The sequence below is a fragment of the Gasterosteus aculeatus genome, chromosome 7 (assembly GCF_964276395.1).
Source record: "Gasterosteus aculeatus chromosome 7, fGasAcu3.hap1.1, whole genome shotgun sequence".
NCBI lineage: Eukaryota > Metazoa > Chordata > Actinopteri > Perciformes > Gasterosteidae > Gasterosteus > Gasterosteus aculeatus.
In genome coordinates, this window is record NC_135694.1 from 4,898,069 (window position 1) to 4,915,096 (window position 17,028).

Genomic DNA, 17,028 nt, shown 5'->3' on the forward strand with positions numbered 1-17,028 from the left:
GCTGGTTTACACTGATTGACTGAAATGAGGGGCAAGAACATTTAAAAGCCTTAAATACAGCCCAGGAAGGCAAAGGAAGGAGCACAAGGAATTAGTTTCCCTAATTCCTTGTGCTCATTTCCAAAAGGGCCGTTTGAATGAAAAAGTATGTTTTACCCTAACCCTAAATATTCTCTTAACTCCTCATATATTTTAAATTTATTTCAGGTGACTACCATCATCTTTGAGATATTTGTACACCCTGATTAGACTTCAGCTGTAGTACATCTAGTTAATTGGACATAATTTGAAAAGGAACACCCACGAAAAGGTCTCACACAAGTATTTTTCCCATTTTGAAATCCTTTAACGTCCCCGCAACTTATAGCTTCTAGGTAAGAAATAGATTTAAATTCAAATAAAACACATTCTCCCACCAAACAAGGTTGGGAAATTGTGTGTTAACTAAAGTTTAAATCCGTTTGTCCCACTCTTGTGAGGAGTTCTTGGGGACATCTAGTGGCTTGTTGGTATCATCACAGTGCATTAAAAGCAAAAGTGTTCACTAAATAGCAATGAGCTGAATATTTCTTCAGCCGGTTTCCAATGCTGCAAGTACAAGTATTTAGATAATTTAAATACTGTATTGAAGTACAATTTTGAGGTGCTTTCCTTGAGCGTCGCTTTGATGCGACTCCATACATATTGCAGTAAACCTTTGAAAGATAATACTGTACTTCATTCCATTTATCTCATAGGCAACTTCGATATTAAAAAGTATAAACGTCATGAAGAGTCAGGAATTTTAGAAACAAATGAAGTGTTCTGCTGAATTATCAAGTGAAATAGAATATGTCTGGAATAAAAGTAATCCCTGTGATGCTGGTGCTTGTGATGATTTTCTATCTTTGGCAAAACTAAATCAAGCGCACATGAAAACGCAGGTGAATTTCCTTAATGTGTCATTACATCCACCAATTGATTTGTTGTCCTCTAATCATCACACAGAAGGTGTGTGCAGCAGCTACTGACAGTGATGAAAGCTAGCAGGATGTAGAACAGGTTGGTGCTCCAGAAAACATGCACGTGGAGGTCCATCCATGCTGGACGCCGTCTTGTTGTAGTTGGGTTCATAGATAAGTAAGTAGTGAGCAAATCTACACGTTTCCTGGAGAAACGGAAGCGTGTTCCGGGCCGCCCAGTCCAATATTCACTCTTCTTTTAGCTCCGCTTTGGCCTCCAGTTCAAAAGTGATGAAAAGCTGGTGGAGCAGGGCAGGATGTAGATCACATTGAGCAGAAAGGAGAGGACTCCCATCACCAGCAGGTGCCTTGGGCAGTCCTCCTGCTATGTTGCTCCTTTAGGACACACCTGCCTCATCTACTTTGGTTTTTATTGGCTGTTGTAACAATTCAAAAGTGCTTTGAACTTAGTTTTAGTTTCTCTCACCTACTAATGACTGAGCCATTGTGTAGGACACACATAACCGACTGGGCAAACATTTAATGTAATAACGAAACCAGCTCGAAATAGAGCTGACGAACCATAAAATGAAATAAAAACTAGGAGTAATGTATTTTTTTTAAAGGCGGTACAATCATCGGAGCAGTAATCAATTCATCAGAAGAGAACGGTTTTATAAAACACCCTGAGGTCAGAATTCCCTGCTCAGGAGAAATGCATTTCCTATATTTGTGAGTTCCCATTTTACAGTTCCTTCTCTGGGTAAATAAACATAATGTATTTAATCGTCATTATGTGTAGCCTCCCCGGCTGAATAATGGTCCAGAGTCTTAAACTGTTGGTTCATAAGTCTGTTAATGAACATCTAAGAGCTAAGAGGAAAAATAAATATTGTTAACATCTTACACGAAAAAAACTAATAATCTAAAACAATATTTCACAAAGAATAACCTTGAACAGGTACTAACCTTGGGCCCATAAACCAATAAAACCGTAACTTTTTTCCATGTTTTAATGCCTTCTTCCGTCCTTTTAACGGCTTTTTGGTTTCGGCCCGCTTATCACTGCGCACTTTCGTTTTTACTTCAAAATGAAAGGGCAAACGGAAAACCACCGGCTCAGTGATTACGGGTAAGGTCACATCTTTGACCTCTGCAGTCAATTAGCTTGGAGAGACCAAGATGTTGGAGGATGGAGAGAACCACCACAGTGCCATGTGAGTGGCTGTTCTCACGCTCAGATCATGTCGTCCAGAAGAAGAGAGCAGCATTTGTTGCAGAAAACGTGAACATGCTTGTCTGCCTCAGTAATTGGCTGAAAGTGAAAAATGATTACGCCCAATTTGACTAAAGTCGCAAAGATCTTTCTGTTTTCTCATTTCAGTTTTTGCACTTTAACACGACAGATTTAAATGTCAGTTCAGTTTACGAAGATCACATGTTATGCTGTTGTGATGTACCTGTCATGTTAAAGATGACAGTACCAATGGTGTCTCAAATACACTTTTATTTTTGAAAACCCAGCTCCTTGTGTAGTTTTGTGTTTGAAAAAAAAAAATACAATAAAAGTTTTTCTAAAATAAATGCTGCCTGGTTAGTTTAAAACATTTTGTAAACAAACTTGTAATCGCCATTAATGGCGATTAATGGATTTCAAAATGTGCGATTAATTAGTTAATTTTTTTTTCTTCTTTTGATCTGAAAGTTCATTTTATCTCAGACTCTGTATCAAGTGCAAGTCCAACTCCTGGTTCAACATGTAAAGAATACATCTCGGGTATCTTATGGACATCTTCTGTGATCAGTGGTGACAAATCTACAGCATGTTGGAATTCGGTGGACATCGACACGAGGCAGTTCAGGTCTTGTAAACGCCTTATCAGACACCGCCTCGTCAGTTTGCTGGTCCCTAAGCCTTGCTTATGGCTTCGCCGCACAGGCAAAAGCAGAAGCCGCAAACCAGGAAGAGACCCATGACGATGTAGGACAAGTTGGTGGTCCAGAAGGCAAACAGGTAGAGGGTCTTGTCGCAGTAGGGTTCAGCACTTGTTGAGTTCTTGATGTAGTTGGGCTCGTAAATGGAGTAGATCCACACATTACCTGTGCGGGAGGGAAGAATCTTTCATCATATTCAGGAAAATACTTTTGAGCAGGGTCAATTGTTAAAATCCTTTAAATTTGTCAATATTTCTGGGGCTTTTTTTCTCACTTCACATGTACACTTTAGTACACAATTTGAAGAACACAAACACGGAAAGAAGTCTCCAGTTAGTCCGGATGTCCCTTTCACTCTCTCTGGTCGTGCTTTTCCATCCCGTGAGCTCATTCGTGTAAAAACTCACCGGCTATAAACCAGCAGAAGAGGAATAGAGACATCAGCGAGTTCCAGGCGGTGCAGACTAGACTCAGCGGGGTGGACGAGGCCTCGTCTTCGCAGCTTTGGGTGCAGGGCAGGCAGGAGAGCACCGCCAGCGCCAGCCCAAAGATTCCCAGCACTATCAGATAGATGGGGATGTAGTGCTGCAGGGGACAGTCCTCCAGATAGACCGCACCTGATAACGGGCAGATTGGTTGCATTCCTTTTAACGAGGACAAGACTTTCTCTGACGTTGAGGGAAACAGACGGCACGAATAAAATGTGTCGCTCGCTCACCGATGGCGATCTGAGCAATGGAGAAGGCGCAACCTCCCAACTTAGAAAACACTGCGAGGAGAAAGAAAACATTTAGAAGAAAGGCCTTTCTGCGTATTATCCGAACTAAACTGATGTGTAACAGGAATGTGGACGTTTCTGTTGATCTCACCCAGCACCGGTGTTGAGAGCGGAGGAGGCGTGGGGAGGCTTTGGAGGAAGCCGCTGCTCATCATTATCGGTTATGGGGAAGTTCTCCTGCAGAGGCAGAGAGGAAGAAACAACAACTGAGAAAGAATGTGGAAATCAAATTTTCCACAGCTGCACGCTGGAACTTCTGCATTTTATGCAAAAGGGATTTTTATTGGCCTGAAGACCAAAAGAAAACAAAAACGTTAACGGAAAGATGAAAAGATTTCACCACGCTGTTTACCAAAGGAAAAAACACTATTTCACAGAGCCACTTTGACAGCGAAGAAACAGAAAAACTAAAACAAAAGGCCAAAAGAAGCTACAAAAAAATTCAAGAAACACCGTTCACATCACTGAGTCCTTTGACTGATTTAAAATTTTATATTATATTAGGTTATTTTAGCTTACCAGCGATGAACCAACAGAAGAGGAAGAGTAAGACGAGGCTGCTGGAGGCTTTGCTTTTGTCCTTGAAGCTGGTGGAGTAGGGCAGGATGTAGATCACATTGAGCAGAAAGAAGACAACTCCCATAGGACACACCTGCCTCACCTACTTTGATTTTTATTGGCTGTTGTGACAATTGAAACTTGTTCAACAATTGAAAGTACTGTGATTTAGTTTTAGTTTCTCTCACCTACTAATAACTGAGCCTTTGTGTAGGGCAAACTGGGCAAAGGGCAGACAGGAGAATAGAAAGTAACAAACATTTAATGTAATAACGAAACCAGCTCGAAATAGAGCTGACGATCCATGAAGAACAAAAAAGCCGTAGTAATGTATTTTTTTTTAAAGGCAGTTCAATCATCAGAGCAGTAATCAATTAATCCGATGGGTTATCCACCTCTCTGTGAGCCGATGCCAAGCTGCGAATAACAGCCAAGTATATGAGGCAGGACTCCTTTTGTCATGCGTCAGAAAGGTCAGGCTGGGGGTCGGTGATCTTCAACATACAAAGGTGGTCTTGAACAGAACGGTTTTATAAAATGCTCTGAGATCAGAATTCCCTGATCAGGAGAAATGTATTTCTTATATTTACGGAGTTCCCGGTCTTGGTAAATAAACATAATGTATTTAATCGTCTTATGTGTAGCCTCCCCGGCTGAATAATGGTCCGGAGTCTTAAACTGTTGGTCCATAAGTCTGTTAATGAACATCTAAGAGGAAAAATAAATATGAAACCTTGTTAATATCTTACACAAAAAACCCGTAATAATCTAAAACAATATTTCACAAAGAATAACCTTGAACAGGTACTAACCCTTGGGCCCATAAACTAATAAAACCGTAACTTTTCCCCATGTTTTAATGCCTTCTTCCGTTCTTTTAACAACGTTTTTGGTTTCGTCCCGCTTATCACTGCGCACTTTCGTTTTTACTTCAAAATAAAAGCGCAAACAGAAAACCACCGGCTGCCGTAATAAAATGTCTAAGATAAAATACATAAAGTAACAATCTATTAAAGTACTCCTCACTCTCAGAGGTTCTTTACATTATATCAATTCTGGCAGTGAGTCTCATCGGTACCTTTTTGATCTGAAAGTTTAGCGTTGTGATTCAATGTTACATAACAGACGAAGAAAGGAATCCTAAAACCATAATTGTTGCCCCTTTAAACATGCCATTACTTGGGCATCAAATGTTATCTAATATGGACACAAAATCATCTTCTATCAAAGTGCATGATGGGAAAGATTGTTTTATAAAGCGCCTTCTGACACAAATTATCAACAAAAAAGAAACTCAGCAAAATGATCTCAAAGAGATAAAAAATATATTTATCATTTTATCTCGGACTCTGTATCAAGTGCAAGTCAAACTCTTCAACGTGTAAACAATACATGTCGGGTATCTCTTGGACATCTTCCGAGGTGACAAATCTACAGCATCTTGGAATCCGGTGGGCATCGACGCGAGGCAGTTCGGGTCTGGTGACCGCCTCGTCAGACGCCGCCTCGCCGGTTTGCTGGTCCCGGAACGTCGTCGTCTGGGTCGGCTCGACCGCACAGGCAAAAGCAGAAGAGGACGCAGAAGCCGCAAACCAGGAAGAGACCCAGGAAGATGTAGAGCAAGGTGGTGGTCCAGAAGGCAAACAGGTAGAGGGTCTTGTCGCAGTAGGGTTCAGCACTTGTTGAGTTCTTGATGTAGTTGGGCTCGTAAATGGAGTAGATCCACACATTACCTGCGCGGGAGGCAAGAATCTTTCATCATATTCAGGAAACCTGTCACTTCATGTACACTTTAGGTGGTTGTGTGCAGGCTTATCCATTCTAAAGAGGCAGGGGGATCTCCTGAAGATGTGGATGACTATGTAGTGGCCAACACGTGCCACTACAACTGGCACACTGGCGTGGGACTAATAGTGGCTGATAATGTGATAACGAAATGGAGCCAAAGAAAGACTTCTTCAGTCCATTATGCTCCTACAAAAGGACTTTAAGTGAGTTGTGTGTAGAATCGGACAGTTCTGGAATACATGAAAATGCTTACAGCCGTTTTAGAAGCTGTAGTTTGGGCTGTTGTTGTGTTGAAAGTATTTTTATTTGCTCCATTTCTATGCTGTGTATGTAGAATGGCGGTTTGAGATCTCCCAATACACCATTTAAACACGGAAAGAAGTCTCCAGTTAGTCCGGATGTCCCTTTCACTCTCTCTGCTCGTGCTTTTCCATCCCGTCAGCTCATTCGTGGAAAAACTCACCGGCTATAAACCAGCAGAAGAGGAATAGAGACGTCAACGAGTTCCAGGCGGCGCAGACGAGACTCAGCGGGGTGGACGGGGCCCCGCCTTCGGGGTCGTCTTCGGGGCTTTTGGTGCACGGCAGGCAGGAGAGCACCGCCAGCGCCAGCCCAAAGACTCCCACCACTATCAGGTAGATGGGGATGTAGCGCTGCAGGGGACAGTCCTCCAGATGGACCGCACCTGATGACGGAGGAAGATTGGTTGCATTCATTTCAAATGAGACTTTCTCTGACGTTCAGGGAAGCAGAGGTCATGAAGAAAATGTGTGTACGTGCCGCTCGCTCACCGATGGCGATCTGAGCCACGGGGAAGACGCAAACTGCCAACTTTGAACACACTGCGAGGGGAAAGAAGACGTTCAGAAGAAAGGCCTTTCTGCGTGTTGTCCGAACTAAACTGAAGCGTAACGGGAATGTGGACGTTTCCGGTGATCTCACCCAGCACCGGTGTTGAGGGCCGAGGAGTCCTGGGGATGCGTCGGAGGAGGCCGCTGCTCGACATTATCGGTCACGGGGAAGTTCGCCTGCTGAGGGAGGACACTCGAGAACTGCATAAGAAAAAGTGGGACAATCAGAAAGCTGGAGAATGTCAAGATGCAGATATGATTTTGTTCTACTAGACAACAAGTTCCTGGTCATTTATTTTTTACTTTAAGTAACTAAAAGCTTCCTCCTGCCCATTGTTATCTGCTTTTTCATAGAAATCCAAAGTCCTGCGAAGTTTAGGTAAATTAAGTTTAATGTAAAATACAGTGAGAAAGAAAAGAAACGCCAATAGTTGACTGACATTTCTGTACTTTCTGAAAGTATAACAGTTCTTCCAGGGCCAAGAGCCCTGTGTTGCCCAATGACCCAATGAGCCCAATGACGTACAGACTTTTGAAGTATTCCATCATCTGCAAATGTTTGAACAATGTTAGTATGTGAGAGGGGGGAGCAGGTTACATGCCTTTCAACCCCCCTGAACCCTTTACCTTCAAGACAAATTTCAAATACTTGTGCGACTGAAGAACAATTTCAACGGCAAGAGAGGTCGGACTGCATTCCCAAAGAAGCCGTTTTGATCATAGCTTTACAGCAGGATGAGAAGCGAAAAGAAGGCTGAGAATTAGACACACACATTGGATTTCCCCAATTCAAAGTCAAGTTGTATTCTATTCATTTGGCTTTTTTTCCCCTAGAACAAGTAAACAAAATCGCCTCTGAGCATTTTTACTTCCCAGGCTGCCAAACCTGACAACATTTAAGTGAGCATGCAATGTGCCGGCTTTACGCGCGGACCCGAGTCCACTTCTGGCGTCTCAACGCGGGTTCAAACCCGCAGATGAAACCGCGGAACGCGTGCGCGTAGGATCGTAAAGCGTATAAAGGAGGTCGTTTGATGTTCCAGCGCTCACCTCTGCTGCTGTCGGGGGGTTTACTTCCTGCTTGTTGTGACAGCCGCGCCTCTCCAGATTCCAAACCTCCACCCTCTCGGGAGCGCGCGCGACCAAAGCGGCGTTCACGCGCTCAGCTGATACGCGCTCATACGTAATAGGAGCAAAAAATGCGGTCTGCATTTGTATGGTGCTGTCGATGATGCGGATCAGGTGGAGCTCAACCCTTTCTCCCCGTGCACCTGTTGTTTGCTTTCTGTTTTGGCAGTTAAACCCGTAACAATGTATGTAAGTGAACGACTCGTTGTAGGTTTTATTTGTAGCATGAACACCTGGTAGACGCCACTACGTTTATTTAAACTGGCTCATCTCAGGTTTTGTTTCTTTTTTTTTATGGGTTATATTTTTCATATTTTCCTCTTTAAAAATGCATCCAGCAGCTCTTTAAATTGAAACAATCTTAGAGGGGTTTCATTCCAAGTTGTAAAAGTAATAAAGTGTCATGGAATATTTGTACAGCAGCAACATAAAAGGAAAGGTAATAGTACAATACGATCACTTTTCAAAAGCAGCACTGAAAGGTGTGTAAGGATAGTCAAATGATGCCACAAAAATACAGATAGCGGCTGAAAGAACCTTTTATCTTAACTTTAACATTTGCGTTAACAGGTGTGGCAACATACAGCAGACACTTTACAGCACCCTTTATAGTTGGTATATGACCATCCTGATTGGTGTCTGCCACAATAATGTTGTGGTTTATCTAAAAAAAACAGTTGTGTTTTTTATTGCAAATGTTGAACTATTTTCTCTTTGCGAGTGCTGTTAAATAATGACCTATAACTAAAATGCTGCACGTCTCTTTTAGATCATCAAAAAGCTGAAGAATGAAATGAAAGTCCAAAGCGAACACTCGCCATTACGAGGGTGCACTTTATTAGTGCGCATTGCCTGACTGCTGATTTAGTTCTTATCTAATTGTGAAAAGATCAGAGGGCAGAAGAATTGAATGAAAAGATCATTTGAATAATCTGAATCCTTGCAAATAATGAAATTTCAGGTCAGTGTAGCCATATTAAAAATGACAAAACTCTCAACATGTTAATTATTTAATCATAAGAAAATGTTTTCATAGCTCAAATGTTATTATATAAATTCACATTGAATAAATAATTGTTAAAATGATGTGACACAACAGCAAGAAAACACATGACAACAGTCATAATATTGAATATAATAGCAGACAAAGCTATTTTGGCAGCAGATTCAAATTTAATTTTCATACACTGCTAAAGTTGTGAAGGACGCGCACCTTCCCTTCTGACCAGCAGATCCACACCCAGTACCCAGTAAACGGTGAAATGCACCTTTTGGACTTTTTCTTCAAACTTCTCCCTGGTGGGAACAGCGGTTACCAGGGCAACCACCCCGCAGCGTTAATCACAAGTCCGTGAGGCAGACGCTGGAGGACGTCTCGACGTGGACGCGCCCTCTGCACCCTGAGCGGGACCGGCCGCCTCGCAGGTCGATCACGTGGCTCCGGCTCCTCTCGGGCTCCGTGGTCATGAGCCGAGCCTCGCCGAGCGCGCAGTCCCACAGCCGGACTCTGCTCCACAACTGCACACCAGACAGGATTGACCGTGTGTGCATAGCGTGTGTGTGTGTGTGTGTGTGTGTGTGTAGGGAATGTGGACGTGTCAAACCTCAATGGAAATGGGTGCGCTGGGGTATCTCCTGTAGAAAACTGCTCTGACGTTGAACTCCGGGTTTCTCTCCGCCTTGAAAACACGCGTCCGGATGGTGTCACTCTCACATCGCACTATGGCATAAACATCTGGAGCTGTGGACAAACACAATAAAGCAGAGAGGGGAGGGGGGGGGTGAAGAAGAAACGAGAAGAGCCTGCGACCACGAACATGGGGATCTCTTCCATCTGTACTTTTTTTGGAGATGTGATGTTGTTCACCTGTCTGTTTGGGGGGGCCGAGTCCCGAAGCCCTGCGGAGGTGGACCGTGGTCACCACGGTGGGTTGAGGCAAGAAACAGTGGAAGACGGAGGGGCACGGCAAGTCCTCCTTCAATTCCCTAAGCACAAAAATGATGGAATAAAGTTCAGTTAATGAGTAAGAACCATTCTGCTCCTGTGACTGTGAAGAAATTATCCACAATATTTTCATGCGCACAAACCAACATCCGACACCTGAGTCTGACTTGCGAATGGCAGAAGAGGCGTAGCAGGAAGCGTCCTGTGACGCCCGGCAGGAAGGTGGTGGGCAGCACGACGTAGCGCCCTGGTGCCAGAGTCCCCCTCAGTGTCACACTGCGGGAGTCCATGTAGACGGAGCTGGCCGCCTGCTCCACCACGCACTGCACCCGGCTGCAGCGGTTCACCTCCACCTGGGCCGTGCCGAGGCATCAAGGGAAAGTCTTTATTTCTGTGGGAACTGAAGAAAAAAAACCTCCAAATTCAGGTGCTCACCTTTAGCACCTCAAAGCCGATAGGCAGGTTTTCTCCTCCCCCGTCTTTCCTCCATATCCTCCTGTCCTCCTGCTGCAGACAGATCAGCACCTCCTCCTCTTTGCCTTTCACCTCGAACATGAACTGGAAGTTCAGAACGAAAAAGCCATGTTGAAGAACCTCATGAACCCAATAGAAGTCTCACCTTGGGCTTTACCTGTGGATTGTGCAGGAAAGAGTCTCTGTGGTTGATGCACCCTCCGCATCGACTCCTCTCATCCATCTGTGCCTCCCATCCTCCGGCCTCTCCGCCGCCGTCTTCCTTTGCCGCCTTTTTCACAGCCTTTTTCTCTCGCACGCCCTCCCCTCCCTTCCTCTGCTGACTCTCCCCGAGTCTGGCCTCCTTCCGGTTGCCTTGCTGCTCCGTCACTCCGGGTTTGGGGTTCAGCGAGGGGTCGCCGCGGAGGACGGCGGATGGAGGCGTTGCCGTGGTAGCCGGAGCTGGAGCCCACTCCCCGTAGCGACGCACTTCCCTCCAGTGTGAGCTGGGCCACAGCAGAGCCCTCTCCACCAGCCGGCACACCACCACGTCGGTGAAGTAGTGACAGAAATCCTCGAAATCCATCCTGAGGAAAAGGGAGAGGATGCAAATTTGGAAAAAACTGGGTTTGATCATTGATCCGTAAAGCAGATAATAAAGCGTGAACATCTACCAGAACTCCCCAACGTCCCTGACAGTCAGGCCCGTCTTCTCCCTCTCTGCGCGACTCATCTCTTGCCACTGCTGCGACCTGCAGGGGGCGAGCAAGGATAATAATGCCGAAGGCGACAGGAGGACAAAATGTTGCGTTGCAAGGTTCAACACACTGGAAATGACACGTGAAAAGTACAAATAGCGCTTCAACTTCTGGAGCCCTTTATAGGTCCATTTTGGCCTCTTTCAGAGTTTCTCAGACTTCCGTAACGTCAACGGCAGATGTCTCTTGTAAAACAATTCCAACGCTATTGTAAAACGTCGGAAATTTCAATTATGAAACGTCGTAAAAACAGACTAACTCTGTCGAACTCTCCCACAGCTCCAGCAAAAGGTATGATGTACTCAGCAGCAGTTGGACATGCAGAGTTCAAAGTACCCATACCCCTGACTCCAGGCACCCGTCCAGTGTGTGGTCCCCCACGGGTTCCTCATGCGCACCATGAAGAGTCGGGACGTCCAACCCGGCACCGTCTCCCCCAGCCTCACCTTCCTCACCGCTGTGACCCCGTAGGCGTGTCCTCGCACCAGGCCGCAGTCCATCACGGACTCCACGGCCTCCCCCTCTGCAGGCTGAGAAACGCCACACGTGAGGGTACTTTAAACTCATCCAAAACACACAGAGGCCGTGGATCTCTATGGTTTTGAAGGTACTCCGACAGGCTGTACCCGTATGGAGCAGGTGATGAGGGCTTTACGTTCATGAGCCTTAGCCAATGTCTGGAAGAACGCCCTCCTATGGTGGCTGTGCAGGCCCAGGGCCTCACGATCCAGGCTGAGGGGCTCCGAAACCCCGCCGGTGAAGTCGATTAGCACCTCCGTGGTGTTTCCTCCCTCCAGGGCCTCGTAGCAACCGTTTAGCCTGGAGAGTAACCAGATAGACTGACTTAATGATTCAGAAGTTGCCGCTCTTCTCCCTTCCCCAATCCGTCACTCGGCAGGTGTTGGTTTGTGGTAGAACTCCATGCTTAGGGTGTCTCCGTGGTAGGGCAGAGGACTGGGAGTAGACTGTGTCCTCGAGAGGGGAGGACGGCGTCTGCGATTCTAGAGTCCTTACTTGGCGTAGGCCTTCTCCAGCAGGGCGCTCCAAAACTCCCGTGGTGTGGCCGAGCGGCAGAAGAGCAGCACTCCGTCCGCGCTGACCGGCAGGCGGTCGTCCACAACGACGTCCGTCCACCGGCCGAGTCTCCAGAACCGGAAATGAAAGATGCCCGCGTACTGGTCGGGATGCTTCGGATTCCAGTCCTGGCCCACGTGGTCCGGGATCACCTGGGAGGAGTTGAAGAGGGAGACGGGATGAAGCCACGAAGGAAGGGAAGGAGGAGGGATTGGGGGGGGGGGGCGGCGGAGGAGCACAGATACTCAACCTTCTTCCACAGCGATGGCTCAGATGCTAAGCAGGAAATGGCCGCCACCATCCAGCAGTTACCCAGACTGCCTTGGTGCAGGTCCCGAGTGCTGATGCCATCAACAAACAGACGGGGGTCTTTACATATCTCCTGTGGTGTGTTTAGAAGGGACAGACTTCAGGTTTCTTTTAAAGAAAGACACATTAAACCAATAGATTTTTTGGGGTGCTTATTTCTAAATCGTTTTACCTCTTTCACCAGGCATACTCGATCAATTGTTGACATGTAAATACCGATTATAAAGCAGCTTTAAACAAACTTTGGTAAAGTAGGTAAATCCTGTCTGTGTGGATCCGTCGATCTCAGTTTGGACCGAGTCAGGTGACACAAGAGGTGCTGCTGGAGACATGAGGGGAAACTTACACGCTCGGTGGTCCTAAACTCGTTAAAAGTAACTCCGGACAAGATATGAACCTCCCCTGTGATGATATCAACTTCAGTTTCTGTGAGTGTGTGTGCGTGTCAGCAGAAGGAGGCGACAGATGTCACCCTATCATCGGACTCCCTGTTGATACACGCTTAAAATACCTCAGTGCAGCACTAGGAACACAATCCCATTACCCCTCTCTTTTTCAGCCCTGAATCAACAAATGAATCACTGGCACAGTCTCACGTTCAGAGCACAGAAGGTTCAGCACTCACACCGAAAGAACTTCATGAACTACTGAACAAAATGCACAGCTTTTATGAAAATTTAGCTTAATTGGGTGTATTAAGATTCTGCAGCTCTTGAAAATTCATCATAAATTGCTTGTCAAAAATTGAAAAAGGCATCGGCCAGTTTAAAAAGCTTTCAGTTTTATACATCTGGAGTGTTTTTGCATATTTTTTCCCACCTGCAGAGACAGCTACAACTTATTTTTTGTAATTGCGTAGTCCGTCAGTCAGTTTTGCAGTTCACATAATGGTTGATTTTCCACGAACTTTTTTTTATAATCAACTGGAAAATTGTTTAAATAAAAATTATTTGATGCATATAATGGATGACTGTCTGCTTTGTTGGTGCTGCTGGTTTTCAATCATTCTTTCACTGGTGTGACTGTGAGATAAATGTCAAATGTCACGGTCTTTAGAAGGATTACATTTATTCTGCTGAAGAAATACCAAAACTAACATACATTTTTGTCTTTGCTTATAAGGGAGGACAAAAATAATTGTATATACAGCTGTGTTTCTGACATAATGCTTATTTTGACTCATTGTGCAGCATCTATCACATTGTTTATTCTGTATTATGATCCTCTTTGTTTCGATACGCACAATCCATTTCCTAACCAGTCCATTGAATTTAGTTTTTTTGGCCAGTGACACCGGACAATTTATAATCCAACCTTGACTTCAACCTCGCATTTCATCGCCGCCATTAAAAGGTTGCTTGGCTTGCTGTAGCAACAATAAACACTGTTACTTATACACGGCTACACCCGTCTCAACACTGTGCTAAAAACTCCCGGGCTATTTAAATTGGCTGCTGCTTTTTCTAAACTCAGCTCGCACACCAATGGCGTGCTCCATCGCCACTCGAGGCCTCCTCGCCTGACGCCTCTCCCGTAATAGAAAGTACTTTAATGAGCTCTAATCTGATGGAAGCGAGGCGCGCTGATCCGCGCCACTCGATTTAGACGACGGAGGAGAGGAGATATATTTAAAGAATAACTTCTGTTGTTGTTTTCAACTGGCCTGAGCTACGAACATGTGGCGGTAAAGAAGAAAAACGGTCATTCAGGAGGCCGCTCGGTACGATTCGGAGGGAAAGAGCCTCTGCCCTCGTGTCACGCTCACCCTCGGCCTCCTCCAGGTCAGTCCCGGCGGCGGCTCCCTCTTGTAGAAGAGGGACTGTGCGGTGGCGGGGAACAGGGGGTCCTTGAAGAGCGCGCCGCGACGCAAGCAGGACCGCCTCAGCGAGTGAAAGCTTTGACCCTGGTAACTGCTCACTCGCTCGGGCATTGCGGCCCGTTAGAGGGGAGGCTTCAGGATGAGAAATGGCGCCGATCAATGGTTTGTATGGAAATGGCCATGAAGCACTGCGGAGGGGGGGTACTGTTTGAATATTTACACAACATATTGTATGAATTGTCTGTTAAAACATTCAAACCTAATTTAAACATGAAACACTGGTTACTGACAAAATGCTGGGGAATAATATGTTTTATGGCCGACTGGTAATATCAGAACCATTAACACAGACAAGGTTGACTGATATTGTAAACACAGAAGTAATTTATCCGTTAGAGCTTTCAAAAATCCCCCAAATAGAAATACAAATTAATTTGGGGAAAGTTACACTTAAATGTGCCAATTAGGTAAAAAAAATACTGTAAATATGAAAGCTAAAGGAAAACATGGCTCATAGCTGGTGCCGCTGCAGAGTCAGTGTGTGTGTGTTTGTGTGTGTGTGTGTGTGAGTGTGAAGGAGGGTGAGGGCAGCAGTAAGGTAATGCTGCTGTTTTAGTCATCAGTGATATGAACTGCTGGGGTCCCTGAGTCAGCAGCTTGCGTTTATGTGAGCATCAACTGGCGTGTGTGTGCGTGTGTGAATTCTGTGTGTGTATTGATGGCGGGGTCAACTCGGGGTCTTGCAAGAGACGAAACCTTGCAGGAGCTTGGGTTTGCAGATACCTCACAGGTCAGTGTCATCAATTATCAGCGGGGTTTCGCTTCTCTGGTGTCATATTTGTGCAGAGAGACGGATGAACATGTGGCGGTGACACTCACTCGCGACCTAGAGGTAAACGAAAGCATAACAAATTCACGACCCACACGAAGACACCAAATGGAAAAGAAAAGAATGCCATTTGGCGCAAATTTTCTTTTGATCACAAGAAATCAAATGGACCATCATCTATGAATGATACATCAAAGTGGTTATTTTTTCTATATTTTGAATTGTCAATGTATGTTTTTTATTGGATTTGTCCACTTAAAGCTTATGTGTTCATTAATAAATGCTTTAAAATGATAAACTGATGGTACCGTTCATTCACAAACAATTAACAAAGGTACATAAAACGTATGATTGTTTTAAATATGAAAATAGCAGTTAATACAAATGAAGCATCCCATATTACTGATTTAAACATCTTCTGGCAGCGTCACAAACTTTAGACAATATATTATTGATATTAATATATACAGTCATATATAATAGTCTGTATTAAAAGGGCTTATGAAAGTGACCTTATTCTATCAGTCACTGATTATATATTAGTAAGGTATTTTTTACATTTGACCATTTTTACAATATAAATCGTAGGTAAACATCTATTACCTTAAAGTCAGACCAGAAGTTTATCCACTTGTTCCTCATATGAAGCTAAGCTCCTGGTCCATGTCCTCCTTTGGCCGCTGAGGAAATCCTCATTTCTCTGATGAAATCACACAAGCTCTTAAGGGACAAATGACCAGCAGTCATCATCTCATTCTCCTTGTTGTTATTTGTCCGTGAGTCAGCTGTTAACACCCGAGAGACGCTTTCTCCTTCTGTCCTTCAAATCAGTTTAGAGAATCCCACTGACGACCTGCAGCCCCCTGCAACTCAGTGACATCTTGGAGATTTGTTTCACTGGACCTCGATGAAAAAAAATATGAGTTGTCAATCGTAATACAAAAAGAAAACTACTCTATGGATGATGCTGGGGGGTAAAAGTACAGCGTGATGTTACCCCTGCAGATTCCCTCACACCATCAGCGTGTGTGTGCATACACAGCCGTGTGTTAGAGTGCAGGGTTACAGTGTAACTTTACCCCCCCTGCACACAGACAATAGACAGTCACCTCGCTGAGTGAGATAACACACAATTATAGCCGTGGAAGCTCCCCACCAGCAGGACACCACGGTTAGTCTGGAGTTTCAGACACTCAAGATGAACACCTGATCCTCTAACGCCTGTGTGCAATCCCATCTGCAGCCCGTGGACATGAACGAATGTGTGTCTGTGTGTCACTCACTTGTGGTTGGTGACTGAGCTTCTTCTTGTCCCATCCCTCGCTTCCTTTCCTTTCTATCCTCATATTAACTTTGTCCAGACGTCCCCTTTCCTCTGGGTTTTGTTTCTTATCTTTTCCTCTATCCTCTCCTCTTCTCTCCTCTCCTCTCCTTCCTATCTTCTCCCGCAGGCTCCGGTGGTATCTGTTGACCAGTCGCGTGTGTTTTTCCCCTGACACCTGAGAAGCAGTGGGGCCCACACCCTCTATTTTAACCACCTCGCTGCCAAATATTCTAGCTAATTATCCACCATGTCTATGTGATTGACCTGGAGCAGCAGCTCAGGGCTGATTCATCATAATTCAAAAGCAGTTGACATCGCATGAAAAAGGCAGATTTGAATTCCTGCAGCTTATTTTCTACCTCTGTGTAATAGGTAGCTCATGTTAATGTATCTACAGAGGCTTACTACCTATATTAAGTTATTTATGGACACTTTGTGTCACATACATATTGGAAAGAAACAATATAAAAATGTAATATTCTAATGTAACGTTAGAACAAATAAGTATAAGGCTGCCAGTTCTAGTACATGGTATAAA

The 17,028-nt window shown here is 44.8% G+C and overlaps 3 protein-coding genes across 6 annotated transcripts; all 3 read right to left on the reverse strand.

Moving 5' to 3' along the window:
• Positions 1-2,433: 2,433 nt before the first annotated feature.
• Positions 2,434-4,729, reverse strand: LOC120823084 (transmembrane protein 272). Its single transcript, XM_040183162.2, has 5 exons — positions 4,174-4,729; positions 3,746-3,831; positions 3,595-3,645; positions 3,284-3,493; positions 2,434-3,041 (listed from the first exon to the last, which is right to left on the reverse strand). The coding sequence occupies exons 2-5, from the start codon at positions 3,807-3,809 to the stop codon at positions 2,851-2,853; spliced, it is 516 nt and encodes a 171-aa protein (XP_040039096.1). The 5' UTR covers positions 3,810-3,831; positions 4,174-4,729; the 3' UTR covers positions 2,434-2,850.
• Positions 4,730-5,520: 791 nt separating this feature from the next.
• Positions 5,521-8,059, reverse strand: LOC120823083 (transmembrane protein 272). Of its 2 annotated transcripts, XM_040183161.2 has the most exons (6): positions 7,902-7,948; positions 7,479-7,574; positions 6,943-7,052; positions 6,792-6,842; positions 6,464-6,685; positions 5,521-5,945 (listed from the first exon to the last, which is right to left on the reverse strand). In XM_040183161.2, exons 3-6 carry the CDS (start codon positions 7,004-7,006, stop codon positions 5,707-5,709), a joined length of 576 nt encoding a protein of 191 aa, XP_040039095.1. In that variant the 5' UTR covers positions 7,007-7,052; positions 7,479-7,574; positions 7,902-7,948; the 3' UTR covers positions 5,521-5,706. The 2 variants fall into 2 exon arrangements, with proteins under 2 accessions (XP_040039095.1, XP_040039094.1); XM_040183160.2 differs by lacking the exon at positions 7,479-7,574 and having other exon boundaries at positions 7,902-8,059.
• Positions 8,060-8,976: 917 nt separating this feature from the next.
• LOC120822871 (calpain-5) lies at positions 8,977-16,665 on the reverse strand. 3 transcript variants are annotated; one of them, XM_040182823.2, is made up of 15 exons: positions 16,450-16,665; positions 15,770-16,069; positions 15,121-15,223; positions 14,284-14,469; positions 12,460-12,591; positions 12,150-12,361; positions 11,762-11,954; positions 11,478-11,665; positions 11,052-11,129; positions 10,556-10,964; positions 10,360-10,482; positions 10,081-10,277; positions 9,847-9,965; positions 9,584-9,720; positions 8,977-9,497 (listed from the first exon to the last, which is right to left on the reverse strand). In XM_040182823.2, the coding sequence occupies exons 4-15, from the start codon at positions 14,446-14,448 to the stop codon at positions 9,321-9,323; spliced, it is 2,130 nt and encodes a 709-aa protein (XP_040038757.2). In that variant the 5' UTR covers positions 14,449-14,469; positions 15,121-15,223; positions 15,770-16,069; positions 16,450-16,665; the 3' UTR covers positions 8,977-9,320. The 3 variants fall into 3 exon arrangements, with proteins under 3 accessions (XP_040038757.2, XP_040038758.2, XP_040038754.2); XM_040182824.2 differs by having other exon boundaries at positions 10,369-10,482; positions 14,284-14,525; XM_040182820.2 differs by having other exon boundaries at positions 14,284-14,525.
• Positions 16,666-17,028: the final 363 nt, after the last annotated feature.

Excerpts from the sequence above, each read along its gene's own strand:
- LOC120823084 (XM_040183162.2), bottom strand. The coding sequence starts at position 3,809 with ATGATGAGCAGCGGCTTCCTCCAAAGCCTCCCCACGCCTCCTCCGCTC. Across the intron at positions 3,494-3,594 it reads CATTGCTCAGATCGCCATCG|GTGCGGTCTATCTGGAGGAC; the intron begins GTGAGCGAGCGA and ends GCCCGTTATCAG. Across the intron at positions 3,042-3,283 it reads CTTCTGCTGGTTTATAGCCG|GTAATGTGTGGATCTACTCC; the intron begins GTGAGTTTTTAC and ends CCTCCCGCACAG.
- LOC120823083 (XM_040183160.2), bottom strand. The coding sequence starts at position 7,006 with ATGTCGAGCAGCGGCCTCCTCCGACGCATCCCCAGGACTCCTCGGCCC. Across the intron at positions 6,686-6,791 it reads CGTGGCTCAGATCGCCATCG|GTGCGGTCCATCTGGAGGAC; the intron begins GTGAGCGAGCGG and ends CTCCGTCATCAG. Across the intron at positions 5,946-6,463 it reads CTTCTGCTGGTTTATAGCCG|GTAATGTGTGGATCTACTCC; the intron begins GTGAGTTTTTCC and ends CCTCCCGCGCAG.
- LOC120822871 (XM_040182823.2), bottom strand. The coding sequence starts at position 14,448 with ATGCCCGAGCGAGTGAGCAGTTACCAGGGTCAAAGCTTTCACTCGCTG. Across the intron at positions 12,592-14,283 it reads TGACCTGGAGGAGGCCGAGG|GAGATATGTAAAGACCCCCG; the intron begins GTGAGCGTGACA and ends AACACACCACAG. Across the intron at positions 9,721-9,846 it reads CGGCCCCCCCAAACAGACAG|CTCCAGATGTTTATGCCATA; the intron begins GTGAACAACATC and ends GTTTGTCCACAG.